At 55.8% G+C, this 19,170-nt stretch overlaps 1 protein-coding gene across 2 annotated transcripts; it reads right to left on the bottom strand.

The window, feature by feature from the left end:
* Positions 1-192: 192 nt before the first annotated feature.
* IGSF9 (immunoglobulin superfamily member 9) lies at positions 193-18,755 on the bottom strand. Of its 2 annotated transcripts, none has more exons than XM_030823205.1 (21): positions 18,715-18,755; positions 16,526-16,757; positions 16,092-16,280; positions 10,810-10,962; positions 9,886-10,040; positions 9,531-9,648; positions 7,814-7,955; positions 7,562-7,707; positions 7,327-7,469; positions 5,642-5,782; positions 4,943-5,059; positions 4,584-4,734; positions 4,276-4,399; positions 3,830-4,005; positions 3,327-3,577; positions 3,029-3,113; positions 2,776-2,952; positions 2,489-2,531; positions 1,296-2,156; positions 904-1,031; positions 193-668 (listed from the first exon to the last, which is right to left on the bottom strand). In XM_030823205.1, exons 2-21 carry the CDS (start codon positions 16,581-16,583, stop codon positions 487-489), a joined length of 3,540 nt encoding a protein of 1,179 aa, XP_030679065.1. In that variant the 5' UTR covers positions 16,584-16,757; positions 18,715-18,755; the 3' UTR covers positions 193-486. The 2 variants fall into 2 exon arrangements, with proteins under 2 accessions (XP_030679065.1, XP_030679066.1); XM_030823206.1 differs by having other exon boundaries at positions 197-668; positions 7,327-7,421.
* Positions 18,756-19,170: the final 415 nt, after the last annotated feature.

Raw genomic sequence — 19,170 nt, 5'->3', positions numbered from 1 at the left:
CTTCAAGAGCTTTGTATTTTCTCAGTATCTACTTCAATGGCTGGCCTTTAGTAGCTGGCCTCAGTAAGCACTCAATAAATGTTTCTTGAATGAATGCTGAATGCACCTCCATTCATTCAAGAAGATTCTCCTCTTCTTTAAGGGTCCAGGGATTTTCCTGGCACTCTCTCAAAGACAGATAACACACAGAAACATTTTTCAAACTTTGTTTATTCACCTGTAAAAAACTTCACACGCACACACACACACACACACACACACAGAGAGAGAGAGGCAGACCTAAGATCCCTGTTCCAATCCCCAGACTCACCTAGGAGGTCAGCACATACATTCCATACCAAGGTGACCCAAGCCCACTATCAGGGTCTGTGTCTGGGCACCAAAGGGGCAGGCAGGGGCAGTGCCCTAGTTTGAAACTAGGTCTGTCTGGTTGGGGTCCTCCTTTGCAGGTCCATATGCCTTTTCCCAGCCTCACATTAGGGATGTTCACAGCAGAGTGGCCTGTTCGGGGTGGGGGACTGGCTGTCGATAGGCTGGTAGCCGAGCCCTAGTAGCATCTCGGCGGCGGCGGAAGGCCAGGAATTCCTCCCGAAGGGCAGCACAGCGGGCCTCAGGGCCAGTAACATGGGCAGTGTTCAGGAGGCAGCCCTCCTCTGTAGTCTTCACACCTGCAAGAGGCGGGCAGGACAATGAGAAGAAGCCCTGAGGTTCACTGAGTGAAAAGCTCAGATGTGAAGCTCACTAGGCCTTTCCAGTACAGATGGCCCAAGGGGGCAAGGCACAGTCTAGAGCAGAGGAGCCTGGGAGGCAGGGCCTGACTGGGAATAGATGGGTCCTAAGGTGGCAGGGGGGGATGTGGGACAGCATGGCCAAGATGCCTGCCTTTCCGGGGGGCTCACACACCTAGCTCTGGCTCAGCTTCAGGTCTGAGCCGGGAGCTGGCCAAGCCCAGGTGCAAAGTCTCCAGCAATTCCATGTCCCCAGGGAATTCTGAGTCCCACTCATAGTTCTCATCCACAGATGTGTTCCTCCTGTAAAAAAAAGACAAACATATGGTGTGGGTGTAGGAATAGAGGCTGTTCAGAAGAGTCTGAATTCAGTGACCGCAAACTCACGTTAGGCCATGGGTTTCCCCTGAAAAATCCCTGGACCTCAGCAAAAGCTTCTAAAAGGAGACGAGGTTTCCCGTTCCCAGGGTGGGAGTGGAGCAGAGAAGGTGCAGGGTATTGGGAGAGGGGTGAGAGGTCTGGGGTGGGACTGAGGTGGAGGTAGGGATGTGCAGGGACTGCTCTCACCTCTTGCTGACTGTCACCACATGCTCCCTTCGGGGCCATCTCTCAGGGCCACTGGCCCAGCTGCTGGTGTCTCCTGGAGCAGGGCTGAGGTAGCTGCCTCCTGCAGAGGGGGCTGTGGAGGGGGGCCGCAGGAACGAAGCACTGCCTCGCCCACTGCTCTGGCTGGTGAGGCTGCCTCGAGGGGCAGCAGGGAGAAGGCCTGGCAGCAGCCGCTCCCTCAGTGTCCAGTCAGCCAGGGCTGTGTAAGGGGGCTCTGCAGTGGCCCCAGCCCCTACCACAGCCCCAGGAAGTGATTCCCTGGGGGACACAGGAGGGGTGTCTGGAGAACGAAGGAAAGATGAGGTGGGACAGCGCCGGGTATCCATGTAATCTGGGGGTGCAGCAGGGCTGGGCTCCTCAAGAGGGGGCCAGTCCCCATCCACATTCATCTCTCGGAAGAAGGGCAGGCTCAGGTACTGGAGCAGGGGTCCGGGACCTGGCAAGGGACTAGGTGGGGCTGCTGGAGGGGGTGCCACAGGGCTGATGTCTTCAATGCAGAGGGGCTGGGGTGCCCCACTGGGGCTGCTGCTGCTACAGTCAAAGGACCGGGCCAGACGCTGGGCTGGAGTCCGAGGTTCTGCCTGCTCCGGGCCTGACCTTTCCTGGGGGGCCGCCACAGTGGGCCCCATCACAAAGCGCCCGTCTGGGCCCCGGCAAATGGGCTCCAGGGGTAAGGGTCCCCGGCTAGATGGAGGATCTGGGTGGGGGCTGGGATTTCCGGCAGGATCCCCCCAGAGCAGACTCTGGCGCAGGCTGGGGACTGGGGATCCCTGGAGCTTCAGCTTCGCCACGCTGTCAGGACTGCCTGAGCCCAGAGCAGAGCTGGGGAAGGACAGGAGATCAGGGTCTGTGGTAGGGGCAGGTCCCCCTCCCAGGAGCCAGCGTCAGGCCTTGAGAGGTTTAGTGAACAACAGAGCAGAGCTAGGGAGAACAAGCGAGGAAAGGACCAACAAGGTGGAGGGGTGGAGGGAAGGCACAGGCCATACTGGACCGGCCACAGGCTGGGGCCACTGCACACCCCTTCTTACCCTCTCCCACTTTTGTTCCTCCCCAACACCCAACATCCCCCCAGTAAAGATGCAAAAAAGGAAGCAGAAGATACTGGCATGTACAATGGAAAGGCAGAAGAAAGCCAAGGAGGTGGAGGCACTTACGGTGCAGCTGACTTCCCGGTCGGAGAGAAGATAAGAGGTGGATCTGGAAGGGCACGAGAATAGTAGGTGACACAGGCAAAAATCAAGGCCCTCTAGGTGGAGACTCTCTCACCCAACACCAGGCGCCCAACCCCGTCCGGCTGGGAAAAGCGTAGGCAGGACCAGATGCAGGACTAAGAGAATGCACCTGGATCACACAGGAGCGAGGGATTTTCCCCCAGGTAGGAGGGGCTTAAGGAGGCTAGGCCCAAGTGCGCAGTAGCAGGGCTGAGGGTGGAGGGGCTTACCTTGGCGGAGGCGCTTGCGGCGGCGGCGGGCAGCCCTGCGCCGGTTCATGAGGCAGGCGGCCAGGATGCTCACAAGGACGGCCACGCCCAGAAAGCAGACTCCGCCCACCACGCCGGCCAGCACGGGCTGGGGCAGGAGGCCCGGCAGCTGCGTGCGCGAAGGGTAGACCTCCAGACCTAGGCAGGGGGGCACGAGGGAGGGTCAGTGGACTCGGAGCAACCCTGGGGCTCCTCCCTCACGCCAGGTGCTCACCGGAAGTGGAGACGTTGGCCGTGTTGCTGGGGTCGCTGACGAAGCTGCCCGCGAAGGCTACGAGGCGCAACTCGTAGAGAACATCCTACGATGGGGATGGGGTACTAGGAGGGAGGTACGGGCCCAGCACCGCCCAACCCAGCGGTGCGCGGAAAGACTGTGCACGTGGGACGGAAGGGTGAGGTAGGATGCGGAGGTGAAGAGCTCAAATCAAGATGAGAAGATAGGGTTTGGGCAATGGAGAAGGACACAGGAGAGCCCCTAGGAGGCCGCTCTCTGTATCGCCTCTCGCACATACCTTGATGAGGCCTGGCACCAGCAGCTCTGTTTCTGTGCCTGCCACAGCCGGGTCCAGCACCTCCCAGCCCTGGGAGCCTTGCCGTCCTTCCAAGACGTAGCCATCCAGTCTCTTAGGGACCAGCTCTGGGGGATCCCAATGCAGGAGTACCCCTCGGGGTGTCCTCACTGCCACCAGACCCCGCGGAGGGGACAGGGGAGGCGGTATCTCTGTTGGGGGAAGCCTGGGTGCAGCTGGTGTGGTAGGAAGCCCTGCATGGGACAGAAAGGCAGGTCAGAGCAAGGATTCCCAGCGCCCCTCCCCTGGCCTTCCACGACCCCCAGTGCCTAACTCTTCTCCCAGAGCCCCTGAAGACAAGCTCGAATCATCTTCCACACACCCCTCTGGACCCCAAGCTGGCCAGCACCTCTGCCCCTTCCCACCCAGGGCCTCCCATATCCCAGCTCTCCTAGCAGCCCTTCCCCATCCTTGTCTCTGCTGTTCTGGGACGAGAAGCTTCTCACCTTCAGGAGCAGACAAGACGATTTCGCTGAAGGGACCACTCCCCAGCTTGTTCTGAGCTAGCACGCTGAACTGGTACTGGGTGTGGGGCTGCAGCCCTGGCACTAGGAGGTGAGCAGCCCCCACAGGCACTGCCAAGGACACCCAGTCATGGTGCATTCGGTCAGGACGCTTGGCCCTGGGAGACATGAGGACATGGGGGGCACCTCGTGAGCTAGGAAGACCAGAAGATCTGGGGTCCAGAGATCTAACCACCTCCCCTCTGCTCAACCATCCAAGGTCTCAGGACCTTGGCCCTGAATGCCTCAGAGTCTGGAAACAGGGAAGCAGAGCCAGGACTGGTGAGGGATAGAGGGACAGAAGAAAGGGCGGAATGCCAGATAGGTTCAAGGAGGAGAGGAAAGGAGGCAAGACTGGCGCAGAGAAATGGCAGGAGCAGGTCACTCACAGTGGGGTGTACCAGACACTGAATCTCTGCAGATAGCCACCATCAAAGCCAGGCTCCCAGGAGACATTGGCACCCTTGGGCAAAGGCACCACGGACACATTGGTGACAACATGAGGGCTAGTGCCTGGGCAAGGGGAAATGGAGGGATGGTGGTCAGGGCCTGAGGGAGTGTAGAGAGTAGCAGGGGCCCCAGGGCCTTCACCCATCGTCATCCCAGGGATCCCACACCCATGATCCCCTTTCTGGGCCTCCAAAAATGATTCCCACGTAGTTTCTCCCAGCTCCTGGCCCTGTCTCCAGCCACTAACCCAGCACGTAGATGTTCGTGGAGGTGGCCACTCGGGCCACAGCATTGCTGGCACTGCATTCCCAGCGGCCGTGGGCCTCCTTGGTCAGTGGTCGCAGGATGAGGCTGCTGTTGCTGTCCACCTGGGCCTGGCCTTGCAGCCCCCGGCCCACCTACAGAACCACTGGTGAGCCCTGAGGACACACGCAGCCACCCCTCACCAAGGGCGCCCCTCATCTCTCCAGGCAGCTCCAGTTCCTCCCCACCCTGCCTCTGACAGCTCTCTCCTTCCCACACCCTCCCTCCCACAAAATGGCTGGGGCACGAGAGGCAGGGGTGTAGTGGGCACGGGTACAGGCAGAGCGGGCTCAGGAGCCTTACCTTGGCCCAAGAGACAACAGGAGGAGGGTCCCCTTGGGCAGAGCAGGGGATGAGCAGCTCCCGCCCTACTTCTTGGAAATATTCTTCCTTGGGCCGCTCTATAAAAGCTGGGGGAGCCTGCAAGCCAGATCTGGCATTGGAAGGGGCCCTCTCTTACATCTAAGGCTGGCCACTCCCCCTCTCTGCGCTCCCTGTCATGCCATGTCTCACCTCACTCTCCCTCACTCCCCCTAGCTAAACACTCACCAAGCCTGTCTCCACCTCATTCTCTCTCCATTCTCAATTCCTCTCTGGCTCTGTTTCTGTTCCCCAGTGGGTAGGGGCTGGAGGAAAATGGTGGTGTAGTAAGGGCTGGCAGGCTTAGGCAGGACTCTCAGAGATGTACAAACCTCTGCAGAACATTCTTCCTCCCAGAGCTCCAGAGAGGGAGGCAGCACGGTCAAGGTTAGTGAGAGTTGGGGCAAACAGGGTATCTTACTTTTGGATGTGTGTGATTGATGTCCCACCTCCCGAGCACCATCTCTGCAGAAACCTCTGGGATGGCATCAGGCAGCTGCTGCCATGGCCACCATGGGAAACAAACTTGGAAACCCCTCCCCATGTGTCTGCCCCACCCCACCCCCATCAGCCTGGCCTTAGCACCATCTCCAGCCATCTGACCCACTGTCACCACAGGCCCCCGCCCACCCCCGGCCTAACCTTGAGCAGCACGCGGGTCACGGGAGAGGGCCCGGCAGTACCAAGACTATTGTAGGGGGTGCAGGAGTATTCTCCCAGGGCATCCTCGTTCCCCAGGGCGATGATCAGTGAGCCTTCTGTGCCCTGGGACCAGCCAGGGAACTGGAAGGAAGAGAAGATGACAGCTAGAGAGAGGAGCTCAGCAGAGACAAGCCCGGGATAGCGGTACAAGAGAGGGGGCAGGACAAGAAACCCACAGCTGTGCAGAGGACTCCAGCAGCTTCATGTCTAGGCCTGACCTCTCTCTGATTTCCAGTGCTTCCTTTCTCTCCTTCCTACAGAGGGACCCCTCCCAATGGTGTGAGGCTGTGACTGCACAACTCCAGGGGATGCCACTCACAGAAAATACACTGTGAATGGCCACCCCTGGAGTTGGGCCGCATGGGGCTTCCTGCCTGCTGGGGCTTCACCTGGCTCTCTTCCCAGCACTCCACAACTAAGTTCAGAGTCTTCCACCCCAAACCAGCTCCTATTTCTCTATTAAAGGGCCCACCATCCTTCTTGCTGAAGTCTGCCTCCTCACGTTCCCTGACTCCCGCTAGTGAAATACTCACTAAGCCAGTCACCTGGGAAGTCTCTTTCGTCAGAGCATGAGCCCATTCTTCATCATGTCCTCCTCTGTAAATCAGACTCCACAACTCTCACCTGGGCCATTTCAGCAGCTTCAGAACCCCTCTTCCTATGTCCAGTATCTCCTGCTACATTCCACTGGACAAGCTCAACCCCTGATCACAGTTCTGATGCTATCACACCAATGCTCAACAAACTCCAGCAGCTCCAACTGCCTGTAGACTTTTTTCTTAATTATTCAACAAAGATATACTGAGTACTATTGTTGTAGAAGCCCCAGATACACTATGATGAAAAGATGCAATACTAGGCCTCAAAAAATTTATACTCTCTGCAGACAAAAGATCCCAATTGCCTTGGAATGAGTCAATCGTAACTTGGCATACAGTTCTTCCTTTTGATGCTAACCTGTCTTTCCAGCTTTCTCTGCACCATTCATGTCCCTACAGGCACTCCAGCTCCCACCCAATTGGACGACCCATGATTCCATAAACATACTATACTACTTCCTGCCTCTTGATCCTGATTTCTGCAAGGGAATGACTGTGTCCTCTTGGAGGCCCATCACCAAAGTCCCAGAATCTGTTGCTGGTCTATCCTCAACCACCCTAAGAGGAAGGCACGAGCTCCATCCCTGGCCTTCCAGACAGTGTTGCTGTCCTCTGCCCAGATGGTGCCCACTTTAAGGATGGATGCCTCCTTGCCCCTGCCCTCAACCCACTACCCCACACAGCACCTGGTAAGAAGTGTGTGTTCCCCCAGGACACACAATTTCCCAGTCATCACATGAAAGAACCTTCAGTTCTGCTTCTTGACTCTTTGCCATCATTTTCCCCAGAGATCATCTCTCTTCTTTCCCCAAAGAAGACACAAAACCACCACTTTAAACCATGGAAATTTTTCCTCAGGGGTTTTAAGTAGTTTCCTATGCAACATGTCTTATAACACAAATTAAGTTCACAAAAGATGTGTGTCCCCAGTCACTGAACTGAATTAAACTGAGCTAACTCCACCCTGCTGTCCTGAGCAGAATAACACCAAGCTAAGACCCTCCTTCCCCTGCTCCAAGCCTGTACCTTGTCCAGCTGCAGGGCCTTTCCATCCTTGGTCCAGCTGACAAAGAGCAGTGGGGGGTTGGCACGAACCGGGCAGCGGATCACCCCCGGCATGCCTATGGGCAGGGGTGTCTCAGGAGGCATAGCTGTCACCTGGGCTGGGTCTGGGGGAAAGTAGTGGCAAGTTGGGGGAGAGGGGCTTGGCCTGGCCCAGGGGAAGGGAGCAGGCTGAGGGAGAAGCTGGGGTCAGGCTTACAGAGCACAGTGAGGTAGGCAGAGGCTGAAGGTGGATGCAGGAGGCCATTGCTGGGCACACAGGTGTAGCAGCCAGCATCATCAGGCTTGGTGGCCTGCAGCCGCAGGCTCCCGTCCACCAGGATCCGCACCCGGGGCTGCAGGCGCCTGCAATGTGGCACGTGTGAGGAGGGGTCCAGGCCTTGCCCAGCCAAGCGGCTCTTCAGAGACTGTGAATTCCCCACCTCCACCCTCCTAATGAGGGTGACCCCACCTAATGTGGAAGACATTGATGTTGTCCTGGAACCAGCTGTAGGTGAGATTAGCAGGGTATGCCTCAGCATGGCAGGCCAAGGAAACATCCTGGGAGGCATTGACTGTGCTGTTCTTGGGGGGCACCACGATGACTGGGGGTCCTGTGGGGTGCACAAGGGGAGGAAGGTGGCCTCAGCCCACAGTCTTCCTAGAACCCTGAGGTCACCTCTACAACTCTTCCCAGCTCTGCCCTCTGGAATCCTAGGGCTCGTTGTTACAGGGCTTTGGGGAATGGAAACAGAAGCTTCCCCCTGTACGTAACAAGAATTCTTCCTCTCCTGAGATCCATTCTTCTTTCCAAATTCTCTCTGTTCCATCAAGAGCAACTCCATTCATGCAGTTCCATTGCCTAGGAATGGTGTGTGTGTTTGGGGGAGTCAGTTTAACTCTGCTCATTTACCATTTGTATCCCTGCTTGTCACCTCTTGAATTACTTCTCTGTCTCTGGCCCTAACCCAGGTGCCCAATACCTCACCTCAAGATGCTGCAGCAGCCCCTGACTCCAGGCTCCCCTGCAGCTGCCACTCTAATGGCCATTCATACAGAAACAGCCCCTTGAGCCACAGAACACTTCTGCTCAGGAACCTGCAATAGCACCTGGCTCCCCCTACACTAAGCTCAAACCCAGCCCTGTGGACCCCTGCGATCCAAACCCTCCCTACCTGGCCAGCCATCTTTCCATATGTCAGCCCTCATGAACTCTTTCAGGTCAGTATGGGCAGCTGGCTGTCCCCCATCTCCATGCCTTTGCTCCCTGCACCCCTGGTCTGGAATGCCCCTCCCAAGGGCCTGGCCACGCCACATACCTCCTGCAAAAGCACCTCTGGCTACTACAGTTCCACTACTCCTTCCCCTCTCTGGGCCGGTACTGCATGAGCAGTCAGTAAGAAGAGGTCATGATGCGAGCTGACACAACAGAGCACTGACTGCGTGTGGGACACTGAGTGCTAAGCACTTTACCTGCACGACCTCATTTAATCCTCACCAAAAGTTTTGTGGTGGGAATTGTCTCCATTTTCTAGATGAAGAAATGAAGGCTCAGAGGCAGAGAGATTGTGAGGTGATTGCCCAAGGACAGCAGGAGAGGCAACATTCATATTAGGCTTCCTGATGCCACAGACGACACCTTTAACCATTACCCGGCACTGCCTTTCTTACAGTACCACGGACAGCAACACTTGCCTGTTTCCCCAGTTAGTCTCACTTCCCCACAAAGATAATAGGCTCTATGAAGGCACAGTCCAGGACTTCTGCTTCTCAGTTTCCCTTCTAAAGGAAGGATCTTGGCTAGGAATTACCATGTGCCAGTGACTGGGCTCAGCTGTACCTAAGTAAATTCTTGTAACAGACCTGAGAGGTAGATATGAGTCTCTTCATAAAGATGAAGAAACTGGGACTCAAGGAGTTAGCTGGCTCACAGCCTAACACAAGCACCCATGCCCTTTCCACTGTAATACACTACTGGGCACTAAGATCGCTTTGTCTGCTTACTGAGCCTTTTAAAATTAAGGTGCTGGTTTCAGAGCAACAGCCTGCATTGGGAGCCCCCTTAGCTTCCACAGGCCCTGCCCTCAGGCACAAATCTCCTTCCTATCTTGCTGTGAACCAATTCAGCCACAGGTCACAGCCCCTTTGCATAAGTAACCCTGGACCCCAGCCCTCCCGCCAGAGAGCACCTAGCACTAGTAGCTGGGTGGCGTGGGTGGTGCTGCCCTCAGTGCTGGAGGCTTGGCAGGTGTAGACCCCAGAGCTGCCTCGCTCTACCCGGCGGATCCGCAGCGTCCCGTTCTGCACCTAGGGAAGGAGTGGGTGAGGAAGAGTCCTTTCGCCTGCCAGCCTCAGATCCTGCATTTCTGAGGCTGGCCAGCAGAGGGAGGCAGCACCCCAGGCTCGGGGCAAACAATGCCAAGCCCTTCTTCTGGCCCATCCTCCAGCCTGGCCTTTGCCTCCTCTGTCCTCTGGCCCCACTGCCAGGCCCCCACCTTCCCTTCACACTCTATATGGCTCACTCTGTCCACCCCCAGGACTCACTTGCACCTGGCCCTGGCCCTGGCCAAGGTCCTTTCCTCGGAGCTTCCACGTCACATGAGGCAGGGGGCTGCCACGGGCCACACAACGCAGGGTCACAGGCTCCAGTTCCTGCACTTCCAACACAGCAGGAGGTGTCTCCTGGAATTGAGGGGGCGCTGCAAGGGAGACAGGCATCAGGGGCCCCAGTGGGGCTGTCAGCCCAAAGAGCAGTGTCCAAGGGCCAGGGAGACCACTCAGGGCTCCAGCCTGCTGCCCACCCACCAGCCCTGCCTCATAGAAATCCTCAGCCCAGGGCCACCCTGTCTGCTGCACCCAGGCCAAGTGAGGATTCTGTCAACCCACCCCCACACACTGGCCTGGGGCTGAACCCAGGTTGGATGTCCAGAGCTTGGGGGAGAGCCAAGTCCCCTCAGGAGGAGCACTGTTCTGGGAGTGAGGAGGCCTGGGTCCTAGATTCTGCTCTGCCACTAATCAGTGGCATGACCCAGCCTCACCTATGCAATGGGAATGATTATGACCTCCTTCCTACTTAGGAGTGAGAGAGAAATAATAAGGGCCTGGGTGGAAAGGTATTTTGAAAACACGAAGTGCTATATATATGTGAGCTGTGTTTCACTCAGGGCCAAAGAGCCCCCTCTCTCCCACCCACTTCCCTGGCCAGGGAAGCAGGAGGGAAGAGAAAGAGGGAGTTCCTGACACAGAAGGCTGATTGAATTTATATTTGAAGAACTGAAAAGGGCAGGAGTGTGGGGGAGGGGTGAGATGCAACTACTAAGTGAGCAAACAAGGGCTCTCAGGAAGGGTGGGGCATCGGAGCTTTGTCGGATGGAAATAGAACTCCCTCTTCCCCTTTCTCCCACCAGCCAGAGGTCACCATCCTCCTCCTCCCCATCCTTCTCCACCACCTGCCCCCCAGCTTCATACAATTGACTGTCAGATGCACCCAGGAGCCGTTAGCAAAATCGTCTTCAGGGATGTGCTGGTCCAGGAAGAACACGCGGCACTCGTACCAGCCCTGGTCTTCCACCCGGAGACCCTCAATCTGGAGAGAGGCCCCCTTCTGCAGCCGGACTCGTCCTGGGGGAGGAGCCCTGAATCAAGGGTGCTGAAGGAACCCCATGGAAGCCCCTATCCCCTGGTCACACTGGTAATTCTTAGAGGTAAGAACAGGCTCAGTCTCTCCCAGTTACTCTGAGTGTGGGGTCCAGAGAGACACAGATGAGGTTGGGGTCATTCAGGACAGGTCCCTCCATTCGGCACCTCTGACCACTCTTGCCATTCGACAGCTGGGACCCTGTCTAGACAAAGAGAAACCTAGGGGGACAGCAGGTGGACAAAACCTTCCCCTGAACTGCACTTGGCGTCCAGGACTACTGGGGAAGGAGGTGAAGAGCCAGCATGTAGTCTCCTCTGGGCTCTTACAGGATCTGTCCACCTCTGGGCTCTTTTTGTAGGGGAAGGTATGAGCTCCTGGGAGTACTCTTAATAGAGGATTCTTTCCCTGAAAACCTCAGCAGTGTTTGAGGCCCTAGCAGGGGAACCCAGACCCTGCCTGCCAAAGCCCCTAATCCCTCAGGGCTATTATCAGCAGCCTAAGCGCCTTAGGGTGGCCAGAGTCCAGCCCAGCAAGCAGCAAAGTCAGCAGCCTCTTCGCCATATCCTCTCCATGCCCCGGGGCACTCCGGTCCCAGCTGGCTGATCACATACAGTTCCACAAAGCCACACAACCACAGCACAACCAGACACCTCAATCCCACTCTTAGTCAGCATCCACACCACACTGCCAGGCTCAGACCGAAGGGGCCTACCCAAGCCCTCAGCACCCTCCCTGGATGCAACTGTGCACCCTAGACAGCTTCATGGGTCCCTGGCAGTGTAGCCTCGTGATACAGGCACACACTTGGGAGTCAGATAGACCTAGGCACGAGTCCAGCTCGACTGTGTACTCTTTTGGGCAAGTTACTTAACCTCTCTCAATTTCAGTTTCCTCATCTGTAAAAAGAAGAAAGAAACAAAATTGGGGTGGGGTGGAGGAGAGAAATAATGTAGGGAAGGCATGTAGCATGGTGCCTGGCATCAGTGGATGCTCAAATAAAAGTTGTTGAACAAATAAATGAGCTCTAGATTTGAAATCGGAAAACTGCACTCAAGTTCTGGCCCTGTCCCTAAACTGATATCTTCCTTTTCTCTCCCTGCATCAGTGAACAGCACCACCACACACAAAGTCACCTTATCAGGAACCTGGCATCTCCTAGATTCCTCGATTACCTCCCATATCTACTCGCTCATTAGGTTTCTCAAATCGTACCTCCTAAACATTTCCCCTTCTCTGCTGTCCTCACCTTTACACCTGTGGCATGTCTCACCTGGGTTTCTCCAACAGCCTACTTGCCAGTCTCCCTGTCTCCAGCCTCCTCCCCTCTACATCACATTGTTCATCCCCACCTTGACCTCTGCTATGAACAAATGGAACCTTTCTTTTTTTTTTAGAGACAGGGTCTCACTCTGTTGCCCAGGCTGGAGTACAGTGGTTTGATTGTAGCTCACTGCAGCCTCGAACTCCTGGGCTCAAGCGATCCTCCTGCCTCAGCTCTCAAGTAGCTAGTACTACAAGCACGTGTCACCATGCCTGGCTAATTGTTTAATTTTTGAAGAGAGGGGTCTTGCTATGTTGCCCAGGCTGGTTTCAAACTCGTGGCCTCAAGGGATCCTCCTGCCTCAGCCTCCCAAAGTGCTGGGATTAAGCTGTGAGTCACTGTGCCTGGCTGCATTTTCTTAATCTTATGTTGTATGCAAATGCAGCTCCAAGTCCCTTTGCATAGTGTCCACCCCAGCTCTTTCTAATACTAGAAATTCTGAAGCTGTGAATGCACTCAGCCCCTCCAATTTGCTTCCATTCTACCTCTAGAGTGATCTATTTCAGAAATAAGATAATCTATTTCAGAAAGAAGAGAAGGATCAAGTTGAGGCAGGCTTTGTGATCTTAGGCAAGAGTCTTTTTCTACTTAGAATGAGTTCCGGGGTGTGGATTCTCTAGGATGGGTGGACCTGCTTAAAGGGCTAGGTGTTGAAATCCCCACCCGGGAGATAAGATTAGGCTTAGCGGGTAAATATTTAACATAATCATACCCTTCCACCCACTGTCAGGATTCCTCAAGAAGGCTAATCTGCCTGGCCGCTGAGCCCTGCAGACCCCAGACTGCAGCCTCTTCTATGTCCCACATGATACTTTTCATTATAGTGATCTTCTAGCTCTACAAAGAAGGAAGAAGAGGGAAGGAAGATTGAGTGTGGAATACAGGCCATGTAATATTAGGCGTTGTCACCATATTTAATCCTCCCAAGAATTCCACTGTAGCTGAAGGAATTAATGTTAAGTTTCTTTCCAAAATCACATGGCTAGTAAGTGACAAAGCCAGGCTTCTTTCTCCAGACGCAGCGTGCTTTCCATGGACACGGGTGTTAGGACCAAGTGCTGCTCAGGGCACTGGGGGTAATCTATGTATTCACACTTGGGAGATGCTGGTAGCCAATGGGTAACAGTGCAGATGTTATGCAGAATATCCAAAGAAGCATACTGCATGTCCTAGCTTTTCTGTGACAGTTGGACTGCTAGACCTGTAGTGTTACAGAAGAACAGGAAGATCGCCAGCAGGGCAGCCCTGAGTCCTCCTGAGTCCTGGGCCCACCTCCTGGAGGCCTCCCTCCACCTGCAGGGCTAAAGCCTGTTGACTTCAGATCTTCCCAAATGCAGGGGCGTGTGAAGAAAAACAGGAGACACAGTCTCTGCTCTCTAAAGCTCTCGGAAGGCAGGGAACCCACAGTCACCTAAATGGGCAAGTTCATGTCCACACATCCACAAAGAAGTTCAAAAAATGATGCTAACTGAGCCCAGACATTGCACTATGAAGCAAGAGGAGTAAGGAAGGCTTCTGGGAAGCTGTGACTGGGCAGAGGGTTAAGAATAAAAGGGTGAGGGGAGGTGACTAGAGCAAGCAGGGGAGTTCTAAGTGGAGAACGAGGTCACTGATTTTTATCAAACAACTCAGGGCACAGAAAAAAAATGCACATCCCTTCTGCTGTGTGGGGCATTTTGAAAATCCCAAGAAATACAACACAAAAGCCCATTCTGCCATTTTAATGAGTTGGTCTAAGATCCACCTTAGGCAAGCTGGTGTCCACTAAGCCTAACCTTCCTTCCCTCCGGAGGCCTGGTCATGGGTTCACACCACACAGGCACTGTGCGGGCACAGGCTGGGGCGCTTTACACACGGCAGCTAACTGAATCCTACTCTTTAGTCCTAGCTTGTTTTATATTGCTTTCGCTCCATGGCATCGTTGATAAATCCAGTCTCCTCTGCTAGATGCTTCTAGAGTCCTCAAAGATGGGAAGCCTTCCCTTCTGTGTGGTCCCTAATCCAACAGTCTCTCTCAGGGTTCCGCACACATTCTAGGCCACCAGCCCCACAACAGTCCCCAACCCATCTCCCCTTCACTGCCCAGAGGGTTTATGACAGAAGAGCATTGTCCTTAGCAACCTCTACCTCCTGTTGCTTAGCAACTGCAGTTCCAAGTCCCCTACACAAAGGCTGAGAGGCCCCTGCCACACTGTGAGGCAGTAAAAGGGTTAATGGGCTCAGGGGCCTCCCTCAGGTCCCAACTCCCTCAGCCAGCTCTGGCCTGACCAAGGGCTCCAGACTGAGGTAGGGGGTGTGAACAAAGGATAGGAGTAGACAGTAAGTCCCAGAGGCTACTGCTCACAGCCCCTGTAGCTCAAGCAACAGCACAGACAGAAGACCCACAGGTAGACAAAGTTGCTAACCATCCAGTGGCGTCAGGCCTGAGGGACCTCAAGGCAGGACACAAGCTGGAGAGAAGGAAGAGCTTCAAGTCTCCCTGGTGGAGTCCCAGGAAAAGCCCCTCCCTCTTCCACCTCCCCTTGCCTTACCCTCAGTCAGGCAACATTATGAATCTGTCCAGCCTCAGCCCGGCAGCCCGAGACCCCTCCCGGGCCCGGGCAGGCGGAGGCAGGGAGGGAGGGCTGGTGGGCACAGCCGTTTTTTTCTCCACTGGTGCTAATTGGGGCCCGCTTTCATCCATTCCCACAGGGCTTGTGTAGACACATACACTCCCACCAGGCTGTTTGCCAATAACTGCCCCCAGTTTGAAAAGAAACTTCCCTTCTGCATCACCTGCCTGCACCTCCTCCCCTCTCTGCTCAGCCCACCCTGTGGCAAGGCTCAGCCAATCCCGGGGTTTCCCTCAGGATTCAAACTAAAGAGGGAAATGGTGGGGGTCTCCCCATCAACATCCTCCCAGGTGGCCTTTCCTGGGTCTCCCCTCTGAGGAGGAGGCAACAAGACTCTCTCTCGCCCCATAGCCCAGACCCGTCCTTAGGGCCTCCTGCACACTGCCCTCTGAGACCTGGCACTAAACCGCTTAGATTAAGGCTCCATCCGGGATTAGGAGGAAGCAGAGCCATTGTAGCCATTCTAGGGAGCCAGCTGGGGTGCAGCAGAAGGCGCCCAGGGAGGCTACACACGATTTGAAGTCCCAACAGGTGCGAACTAAAGCAGCAACCCAGGCCAGCCCCTTCCAGTCACTGACCTTTGGGGATCCTGGGCCTTCCCCAGCCACCCTCTCTGTACACCTGTGCTTCTCTACTCAGAAGCAGGCTGAGTGTCCCTGGAAAAGCAGAGAGGTCACAGCCGTGCCCACCCTGCTGCCCCATCAGCCCACTCCCTAGAAGACTTGAACCCCTGAACTAGCATTTAAGACGATGAGGAAGGTGGAGAGGGCAGAGGAGTTAGCAGATAGTAGAGCCAGGACCAAGGTAGGGCCAAGAGGGGAGACTACAGATCAGGATGAAGTCTGGGAGGTTTCATGATGAGATGTAGAAAAAGCAGTTACAGAATTAGAATGGATATTTGGAATAAGGGCTGTAGGGTCTCCTTTGGAACAGACCACGTGGAGTCCTAAATAGCACAGCTACAAGAGTGTGAGTGTGTATGTGTAAATGAATGAATCTTTCAATGAATTAACACTGCTTGGGAGCACAGCCATGCTTGTTAAGCAGAGTTAAGGCAGCAGAGCTGGAGATGAGATCTGGCCAGGGATAAAGCAGTTCACAGGAGCCTTGCGCGACTCTACCCAGCCCACCTTTCTTGCTGATACCTCCCTACCTCCCGCCTGAGAAGAACTCTTACCCACGTAATCAGGGTCAATTCGGGGAGAGTAGAGGCCGAACTGGATGAAGATGGGAAGCAGGAATCCAAAGCGCAGCCACTCGATGACATGCAGGGGGGGCCGGCCAGCCGGGGGCAGCAGGTCACAGCCCAGCACCACACTCTCCCCAGCCCGGCCCACCACCGATACCACCTCAGGCTTCCCTCGACCTGCATGATGGGTGGCATGAGGGCACAACGGGGGGCCAGGGTCAGTGCTGGGAGGGGAAGTGCCATCAGTATCTCTGTAGGCACCTTAGGACTTCAGGTGACTGGAGAAACCCCCAGTTCAGCTTCTCCAGAACCAGCCCTATTCCTCCCCTGCCCTCACATGCTCAAAGAGGAACCCTTGAGGAACACCCCCATACCCACCCCAAGGCTAACAGGGCATTCTTGAGCCCAAGAGCCCAGCTTACCGTCAGCCCCCTGGCTGATGACCAGGCTGAGGACAGCCAGGCCGAGGCACCACACCATAGCCCAGCTGGCCTGCTCGCCCAGCCCCTCCTATCCACAGGGGCCCAGATGGAGGGGCCAAGGGATGTCCTTCTGATCAGCTCAGGGAACAGGTTTCAACTCTCACTCTTCCGTACAGTGAGGGCTTGGCTCATGTAACACCCGAGGAAGCTGCTCTCCGGAGAACCACCAGATCTAAATGCAAAGTGCAAGGCAACATGCAGAGTTGGCCAATACTGGAGCCCAGAAGAAACCCCACCATTAGAGAAAGGCACTGGGAAGAGAAAGGAGGGAGGAGTGTAGGTAAGTGAGGGGTAGGGGGAAGGGGGGGGATCTTGAAGCCCTGGGGAGTAAGAGCAGGGGTAGGAGTACTGGGAGAATGGTGAGTGCTGAATGCAGATACCAGAAAGGTGAGGAAATGGGGGAGGCTGGGAGAATTGGGAAGGTCTTAGGAAATGTGGAAGGATTCTGGGGATGCCTGCATTCTGAGGGTCTTGAAAAACTAAGCAAAAGAGAACTGGGGTTCCTTATATGCTTGGAAAAATATTTTTGAAGGAAGTATAGTAGATCAAGACTCTCATGGCCTAGCCTGCTCTCGCTTCTTTCCTTACTCTTGATGCTCACAAGGTATAGCAGCAAGATGGAACCAGTGCTGTCGCCTTCACCCTTCTGTGACAAATAATGGCCCTGAGGATCTCTGCTCAGGGGCAGAGAGCCAGTCAAGGGCAAATCCAGGGCCCTTAAGCCTCAGAAAGTGGTCCCAGGACACCCCCATACAATCCCTTGTCCCATTTCCCCAGCCTCTATGAAAAACTCTGGAAGCTGAGGACCCGAGGCCTTTCTCCATTCGGTCTCCCTACACTGCTTTGGCAGTGAGTGAGTCAGGCACTTGGGAGAGGAGGAGCTGCCTCCCCCACCTGCCAGTGTGGGGGATCCAGGCAGCATCCTCCAGGTCTGGACAGGTCCCGGGGCTGGCAGCTGGCGCCACTTCCTCACGATACTGCCAAGCAGTCCTCCTCCTGCCAGGCACCACCACCCAAGGACCTCACCCAAATCCCTCCCACTCACTCCCCTCCAATATCTTCGGGGTGCCAGGGTTTGTCAGTCTCTTTTTTCCCCAACCCCAGAGGCATGGTCCAAAAAAAAGCCTGTGAGTCCCTGAAGTGTACAAAATTAACCCTGGGGGATGGAGGGTAGGAGCTTCTGACAGCCCCACAGATGCTAGGGTAGTCTCAGAGAGCCAGAGGGTCCATGCCAGGGCCTGGCGCTGCCAAGTGGACTCTGCTCTGAGGCCTCCAACCCACTCTTGGCCACAAAGTTCAGGATAGACTATAAAACATCCTCCACAGAGTCTGATCCTTGCCTCCACTTAATGATCCTGTACGTCTAACTTCTGGCAATTCACTAGCAACCAAGCCCCCTGTTTCCCACTCCCTCCAGGCAGCTCTCCCATACTTCCCGGAAAAACCTTTTTCCAAGTATATAGGAACCCCCTAGTTCTCTCCTGGCTGTTTTCCGAGACTCTGAGTAACTAGGCATCCCTAGAATTCCTCCGAGCCTCCTAATATCTTTCCAACTTCCCCGGCCTCCACTATTTCCTCACCCTTCTAGTCTCCCCACACACCACTCCCTCATCCTCCCGTTACTCCCTTCCCAGTTATCGCAACTACGCACAGTCCCCCCACAATTCCAGCTTCTCGCACCTGATCTCCAATTGCAGCAGGTCTCCTGCACTATAAAGAACTCCCTTCTGGTCTCCCCACCCCCCAGCCACTTCCCCCCATCCTCTCCTCCCGAGAATTCCCCTTCCTGGGATTCTCCTGCCTCAGCCCACAATACAATTCTGATACCCCACCCTCAACAATTCCGTTCAACCTCGCATTCTCTGGTCCCCTGGAACTCCTCCTTTCTCTTAGAACCCACCAAAACTCCCCCACATTGCCTCCAGAACTCCTGCAGTTCTTCGGGAACCCCCACCCACCCGCCAAGAATTCCACTCCACTCCCCAGAACTCCCCTAGTTCTGCTCCCCCAACGAATTCCACTTCTCTCTAGAACTCCCCGCTTTCTCCTGTCCCCCATAACTCCGCACTACTCTCCATGCCCCCGCCAGCACCCCCACTTCTATACCTCCAGTACGCCCCCTCCCTCACCTGCTCCGCACCGCTCGGCTCCACTCTCGCAGCTACACAATAGGGGGCGGACCCGCCTCCCCGCCTCGGATGCCCCGAGCGCCTCCCGTCGCCCTGGAGACCGCCAATCCCCCCTCCCGCGGCGGCCAATTGGAGCCGCCAGAAGCGCGGCGAGGCGGGCGGGACCCCTGAGCGGCCTGGGAGTTGTAGTTTTAGGAGGGAAGAGCTCGGCGGCACGTGGGCTCAGGTCGCCCCCTCGTGGACCTCTGCACAGCCAAGCGTGGAAAGGCCGGTGGGCCACTTCCCGCCGCCAGCAAGAGGGGCAGCCGGGTCCGGCCCGCGCTCCAGGGCTGCGGGAGCTGGCCCCTTGCCAGGCTAATGGTACGCCGTCCTTCTTTCGGAACCTACGGACGACCCTCTCCGCTCCCCGAACGGGCGCGCTGCGGAGGTGGCAGCGAGGGTTGAAATCTGAGCCTG

Source organism: Nomascus leucogenys, chromosome 12 (genome assembly GCF_006542625.1).
Source record: "Nomascus leucogenys isolate Asia chromosome 12, Asia_NLE_v1, whole genome shotgun sequence".
NCBI classification, from domain to species: domain Eukaryota; kingdom Metazoa; phylum Chordata; class Mammalia; order Primates; family Hylobatidae; genus Nomascus; species Nomascus leucogenys.
Note: the sequence above shows the minus strand (reverse complement) of the source record. Positions and strands in the feature narration are given on the sequence as shown.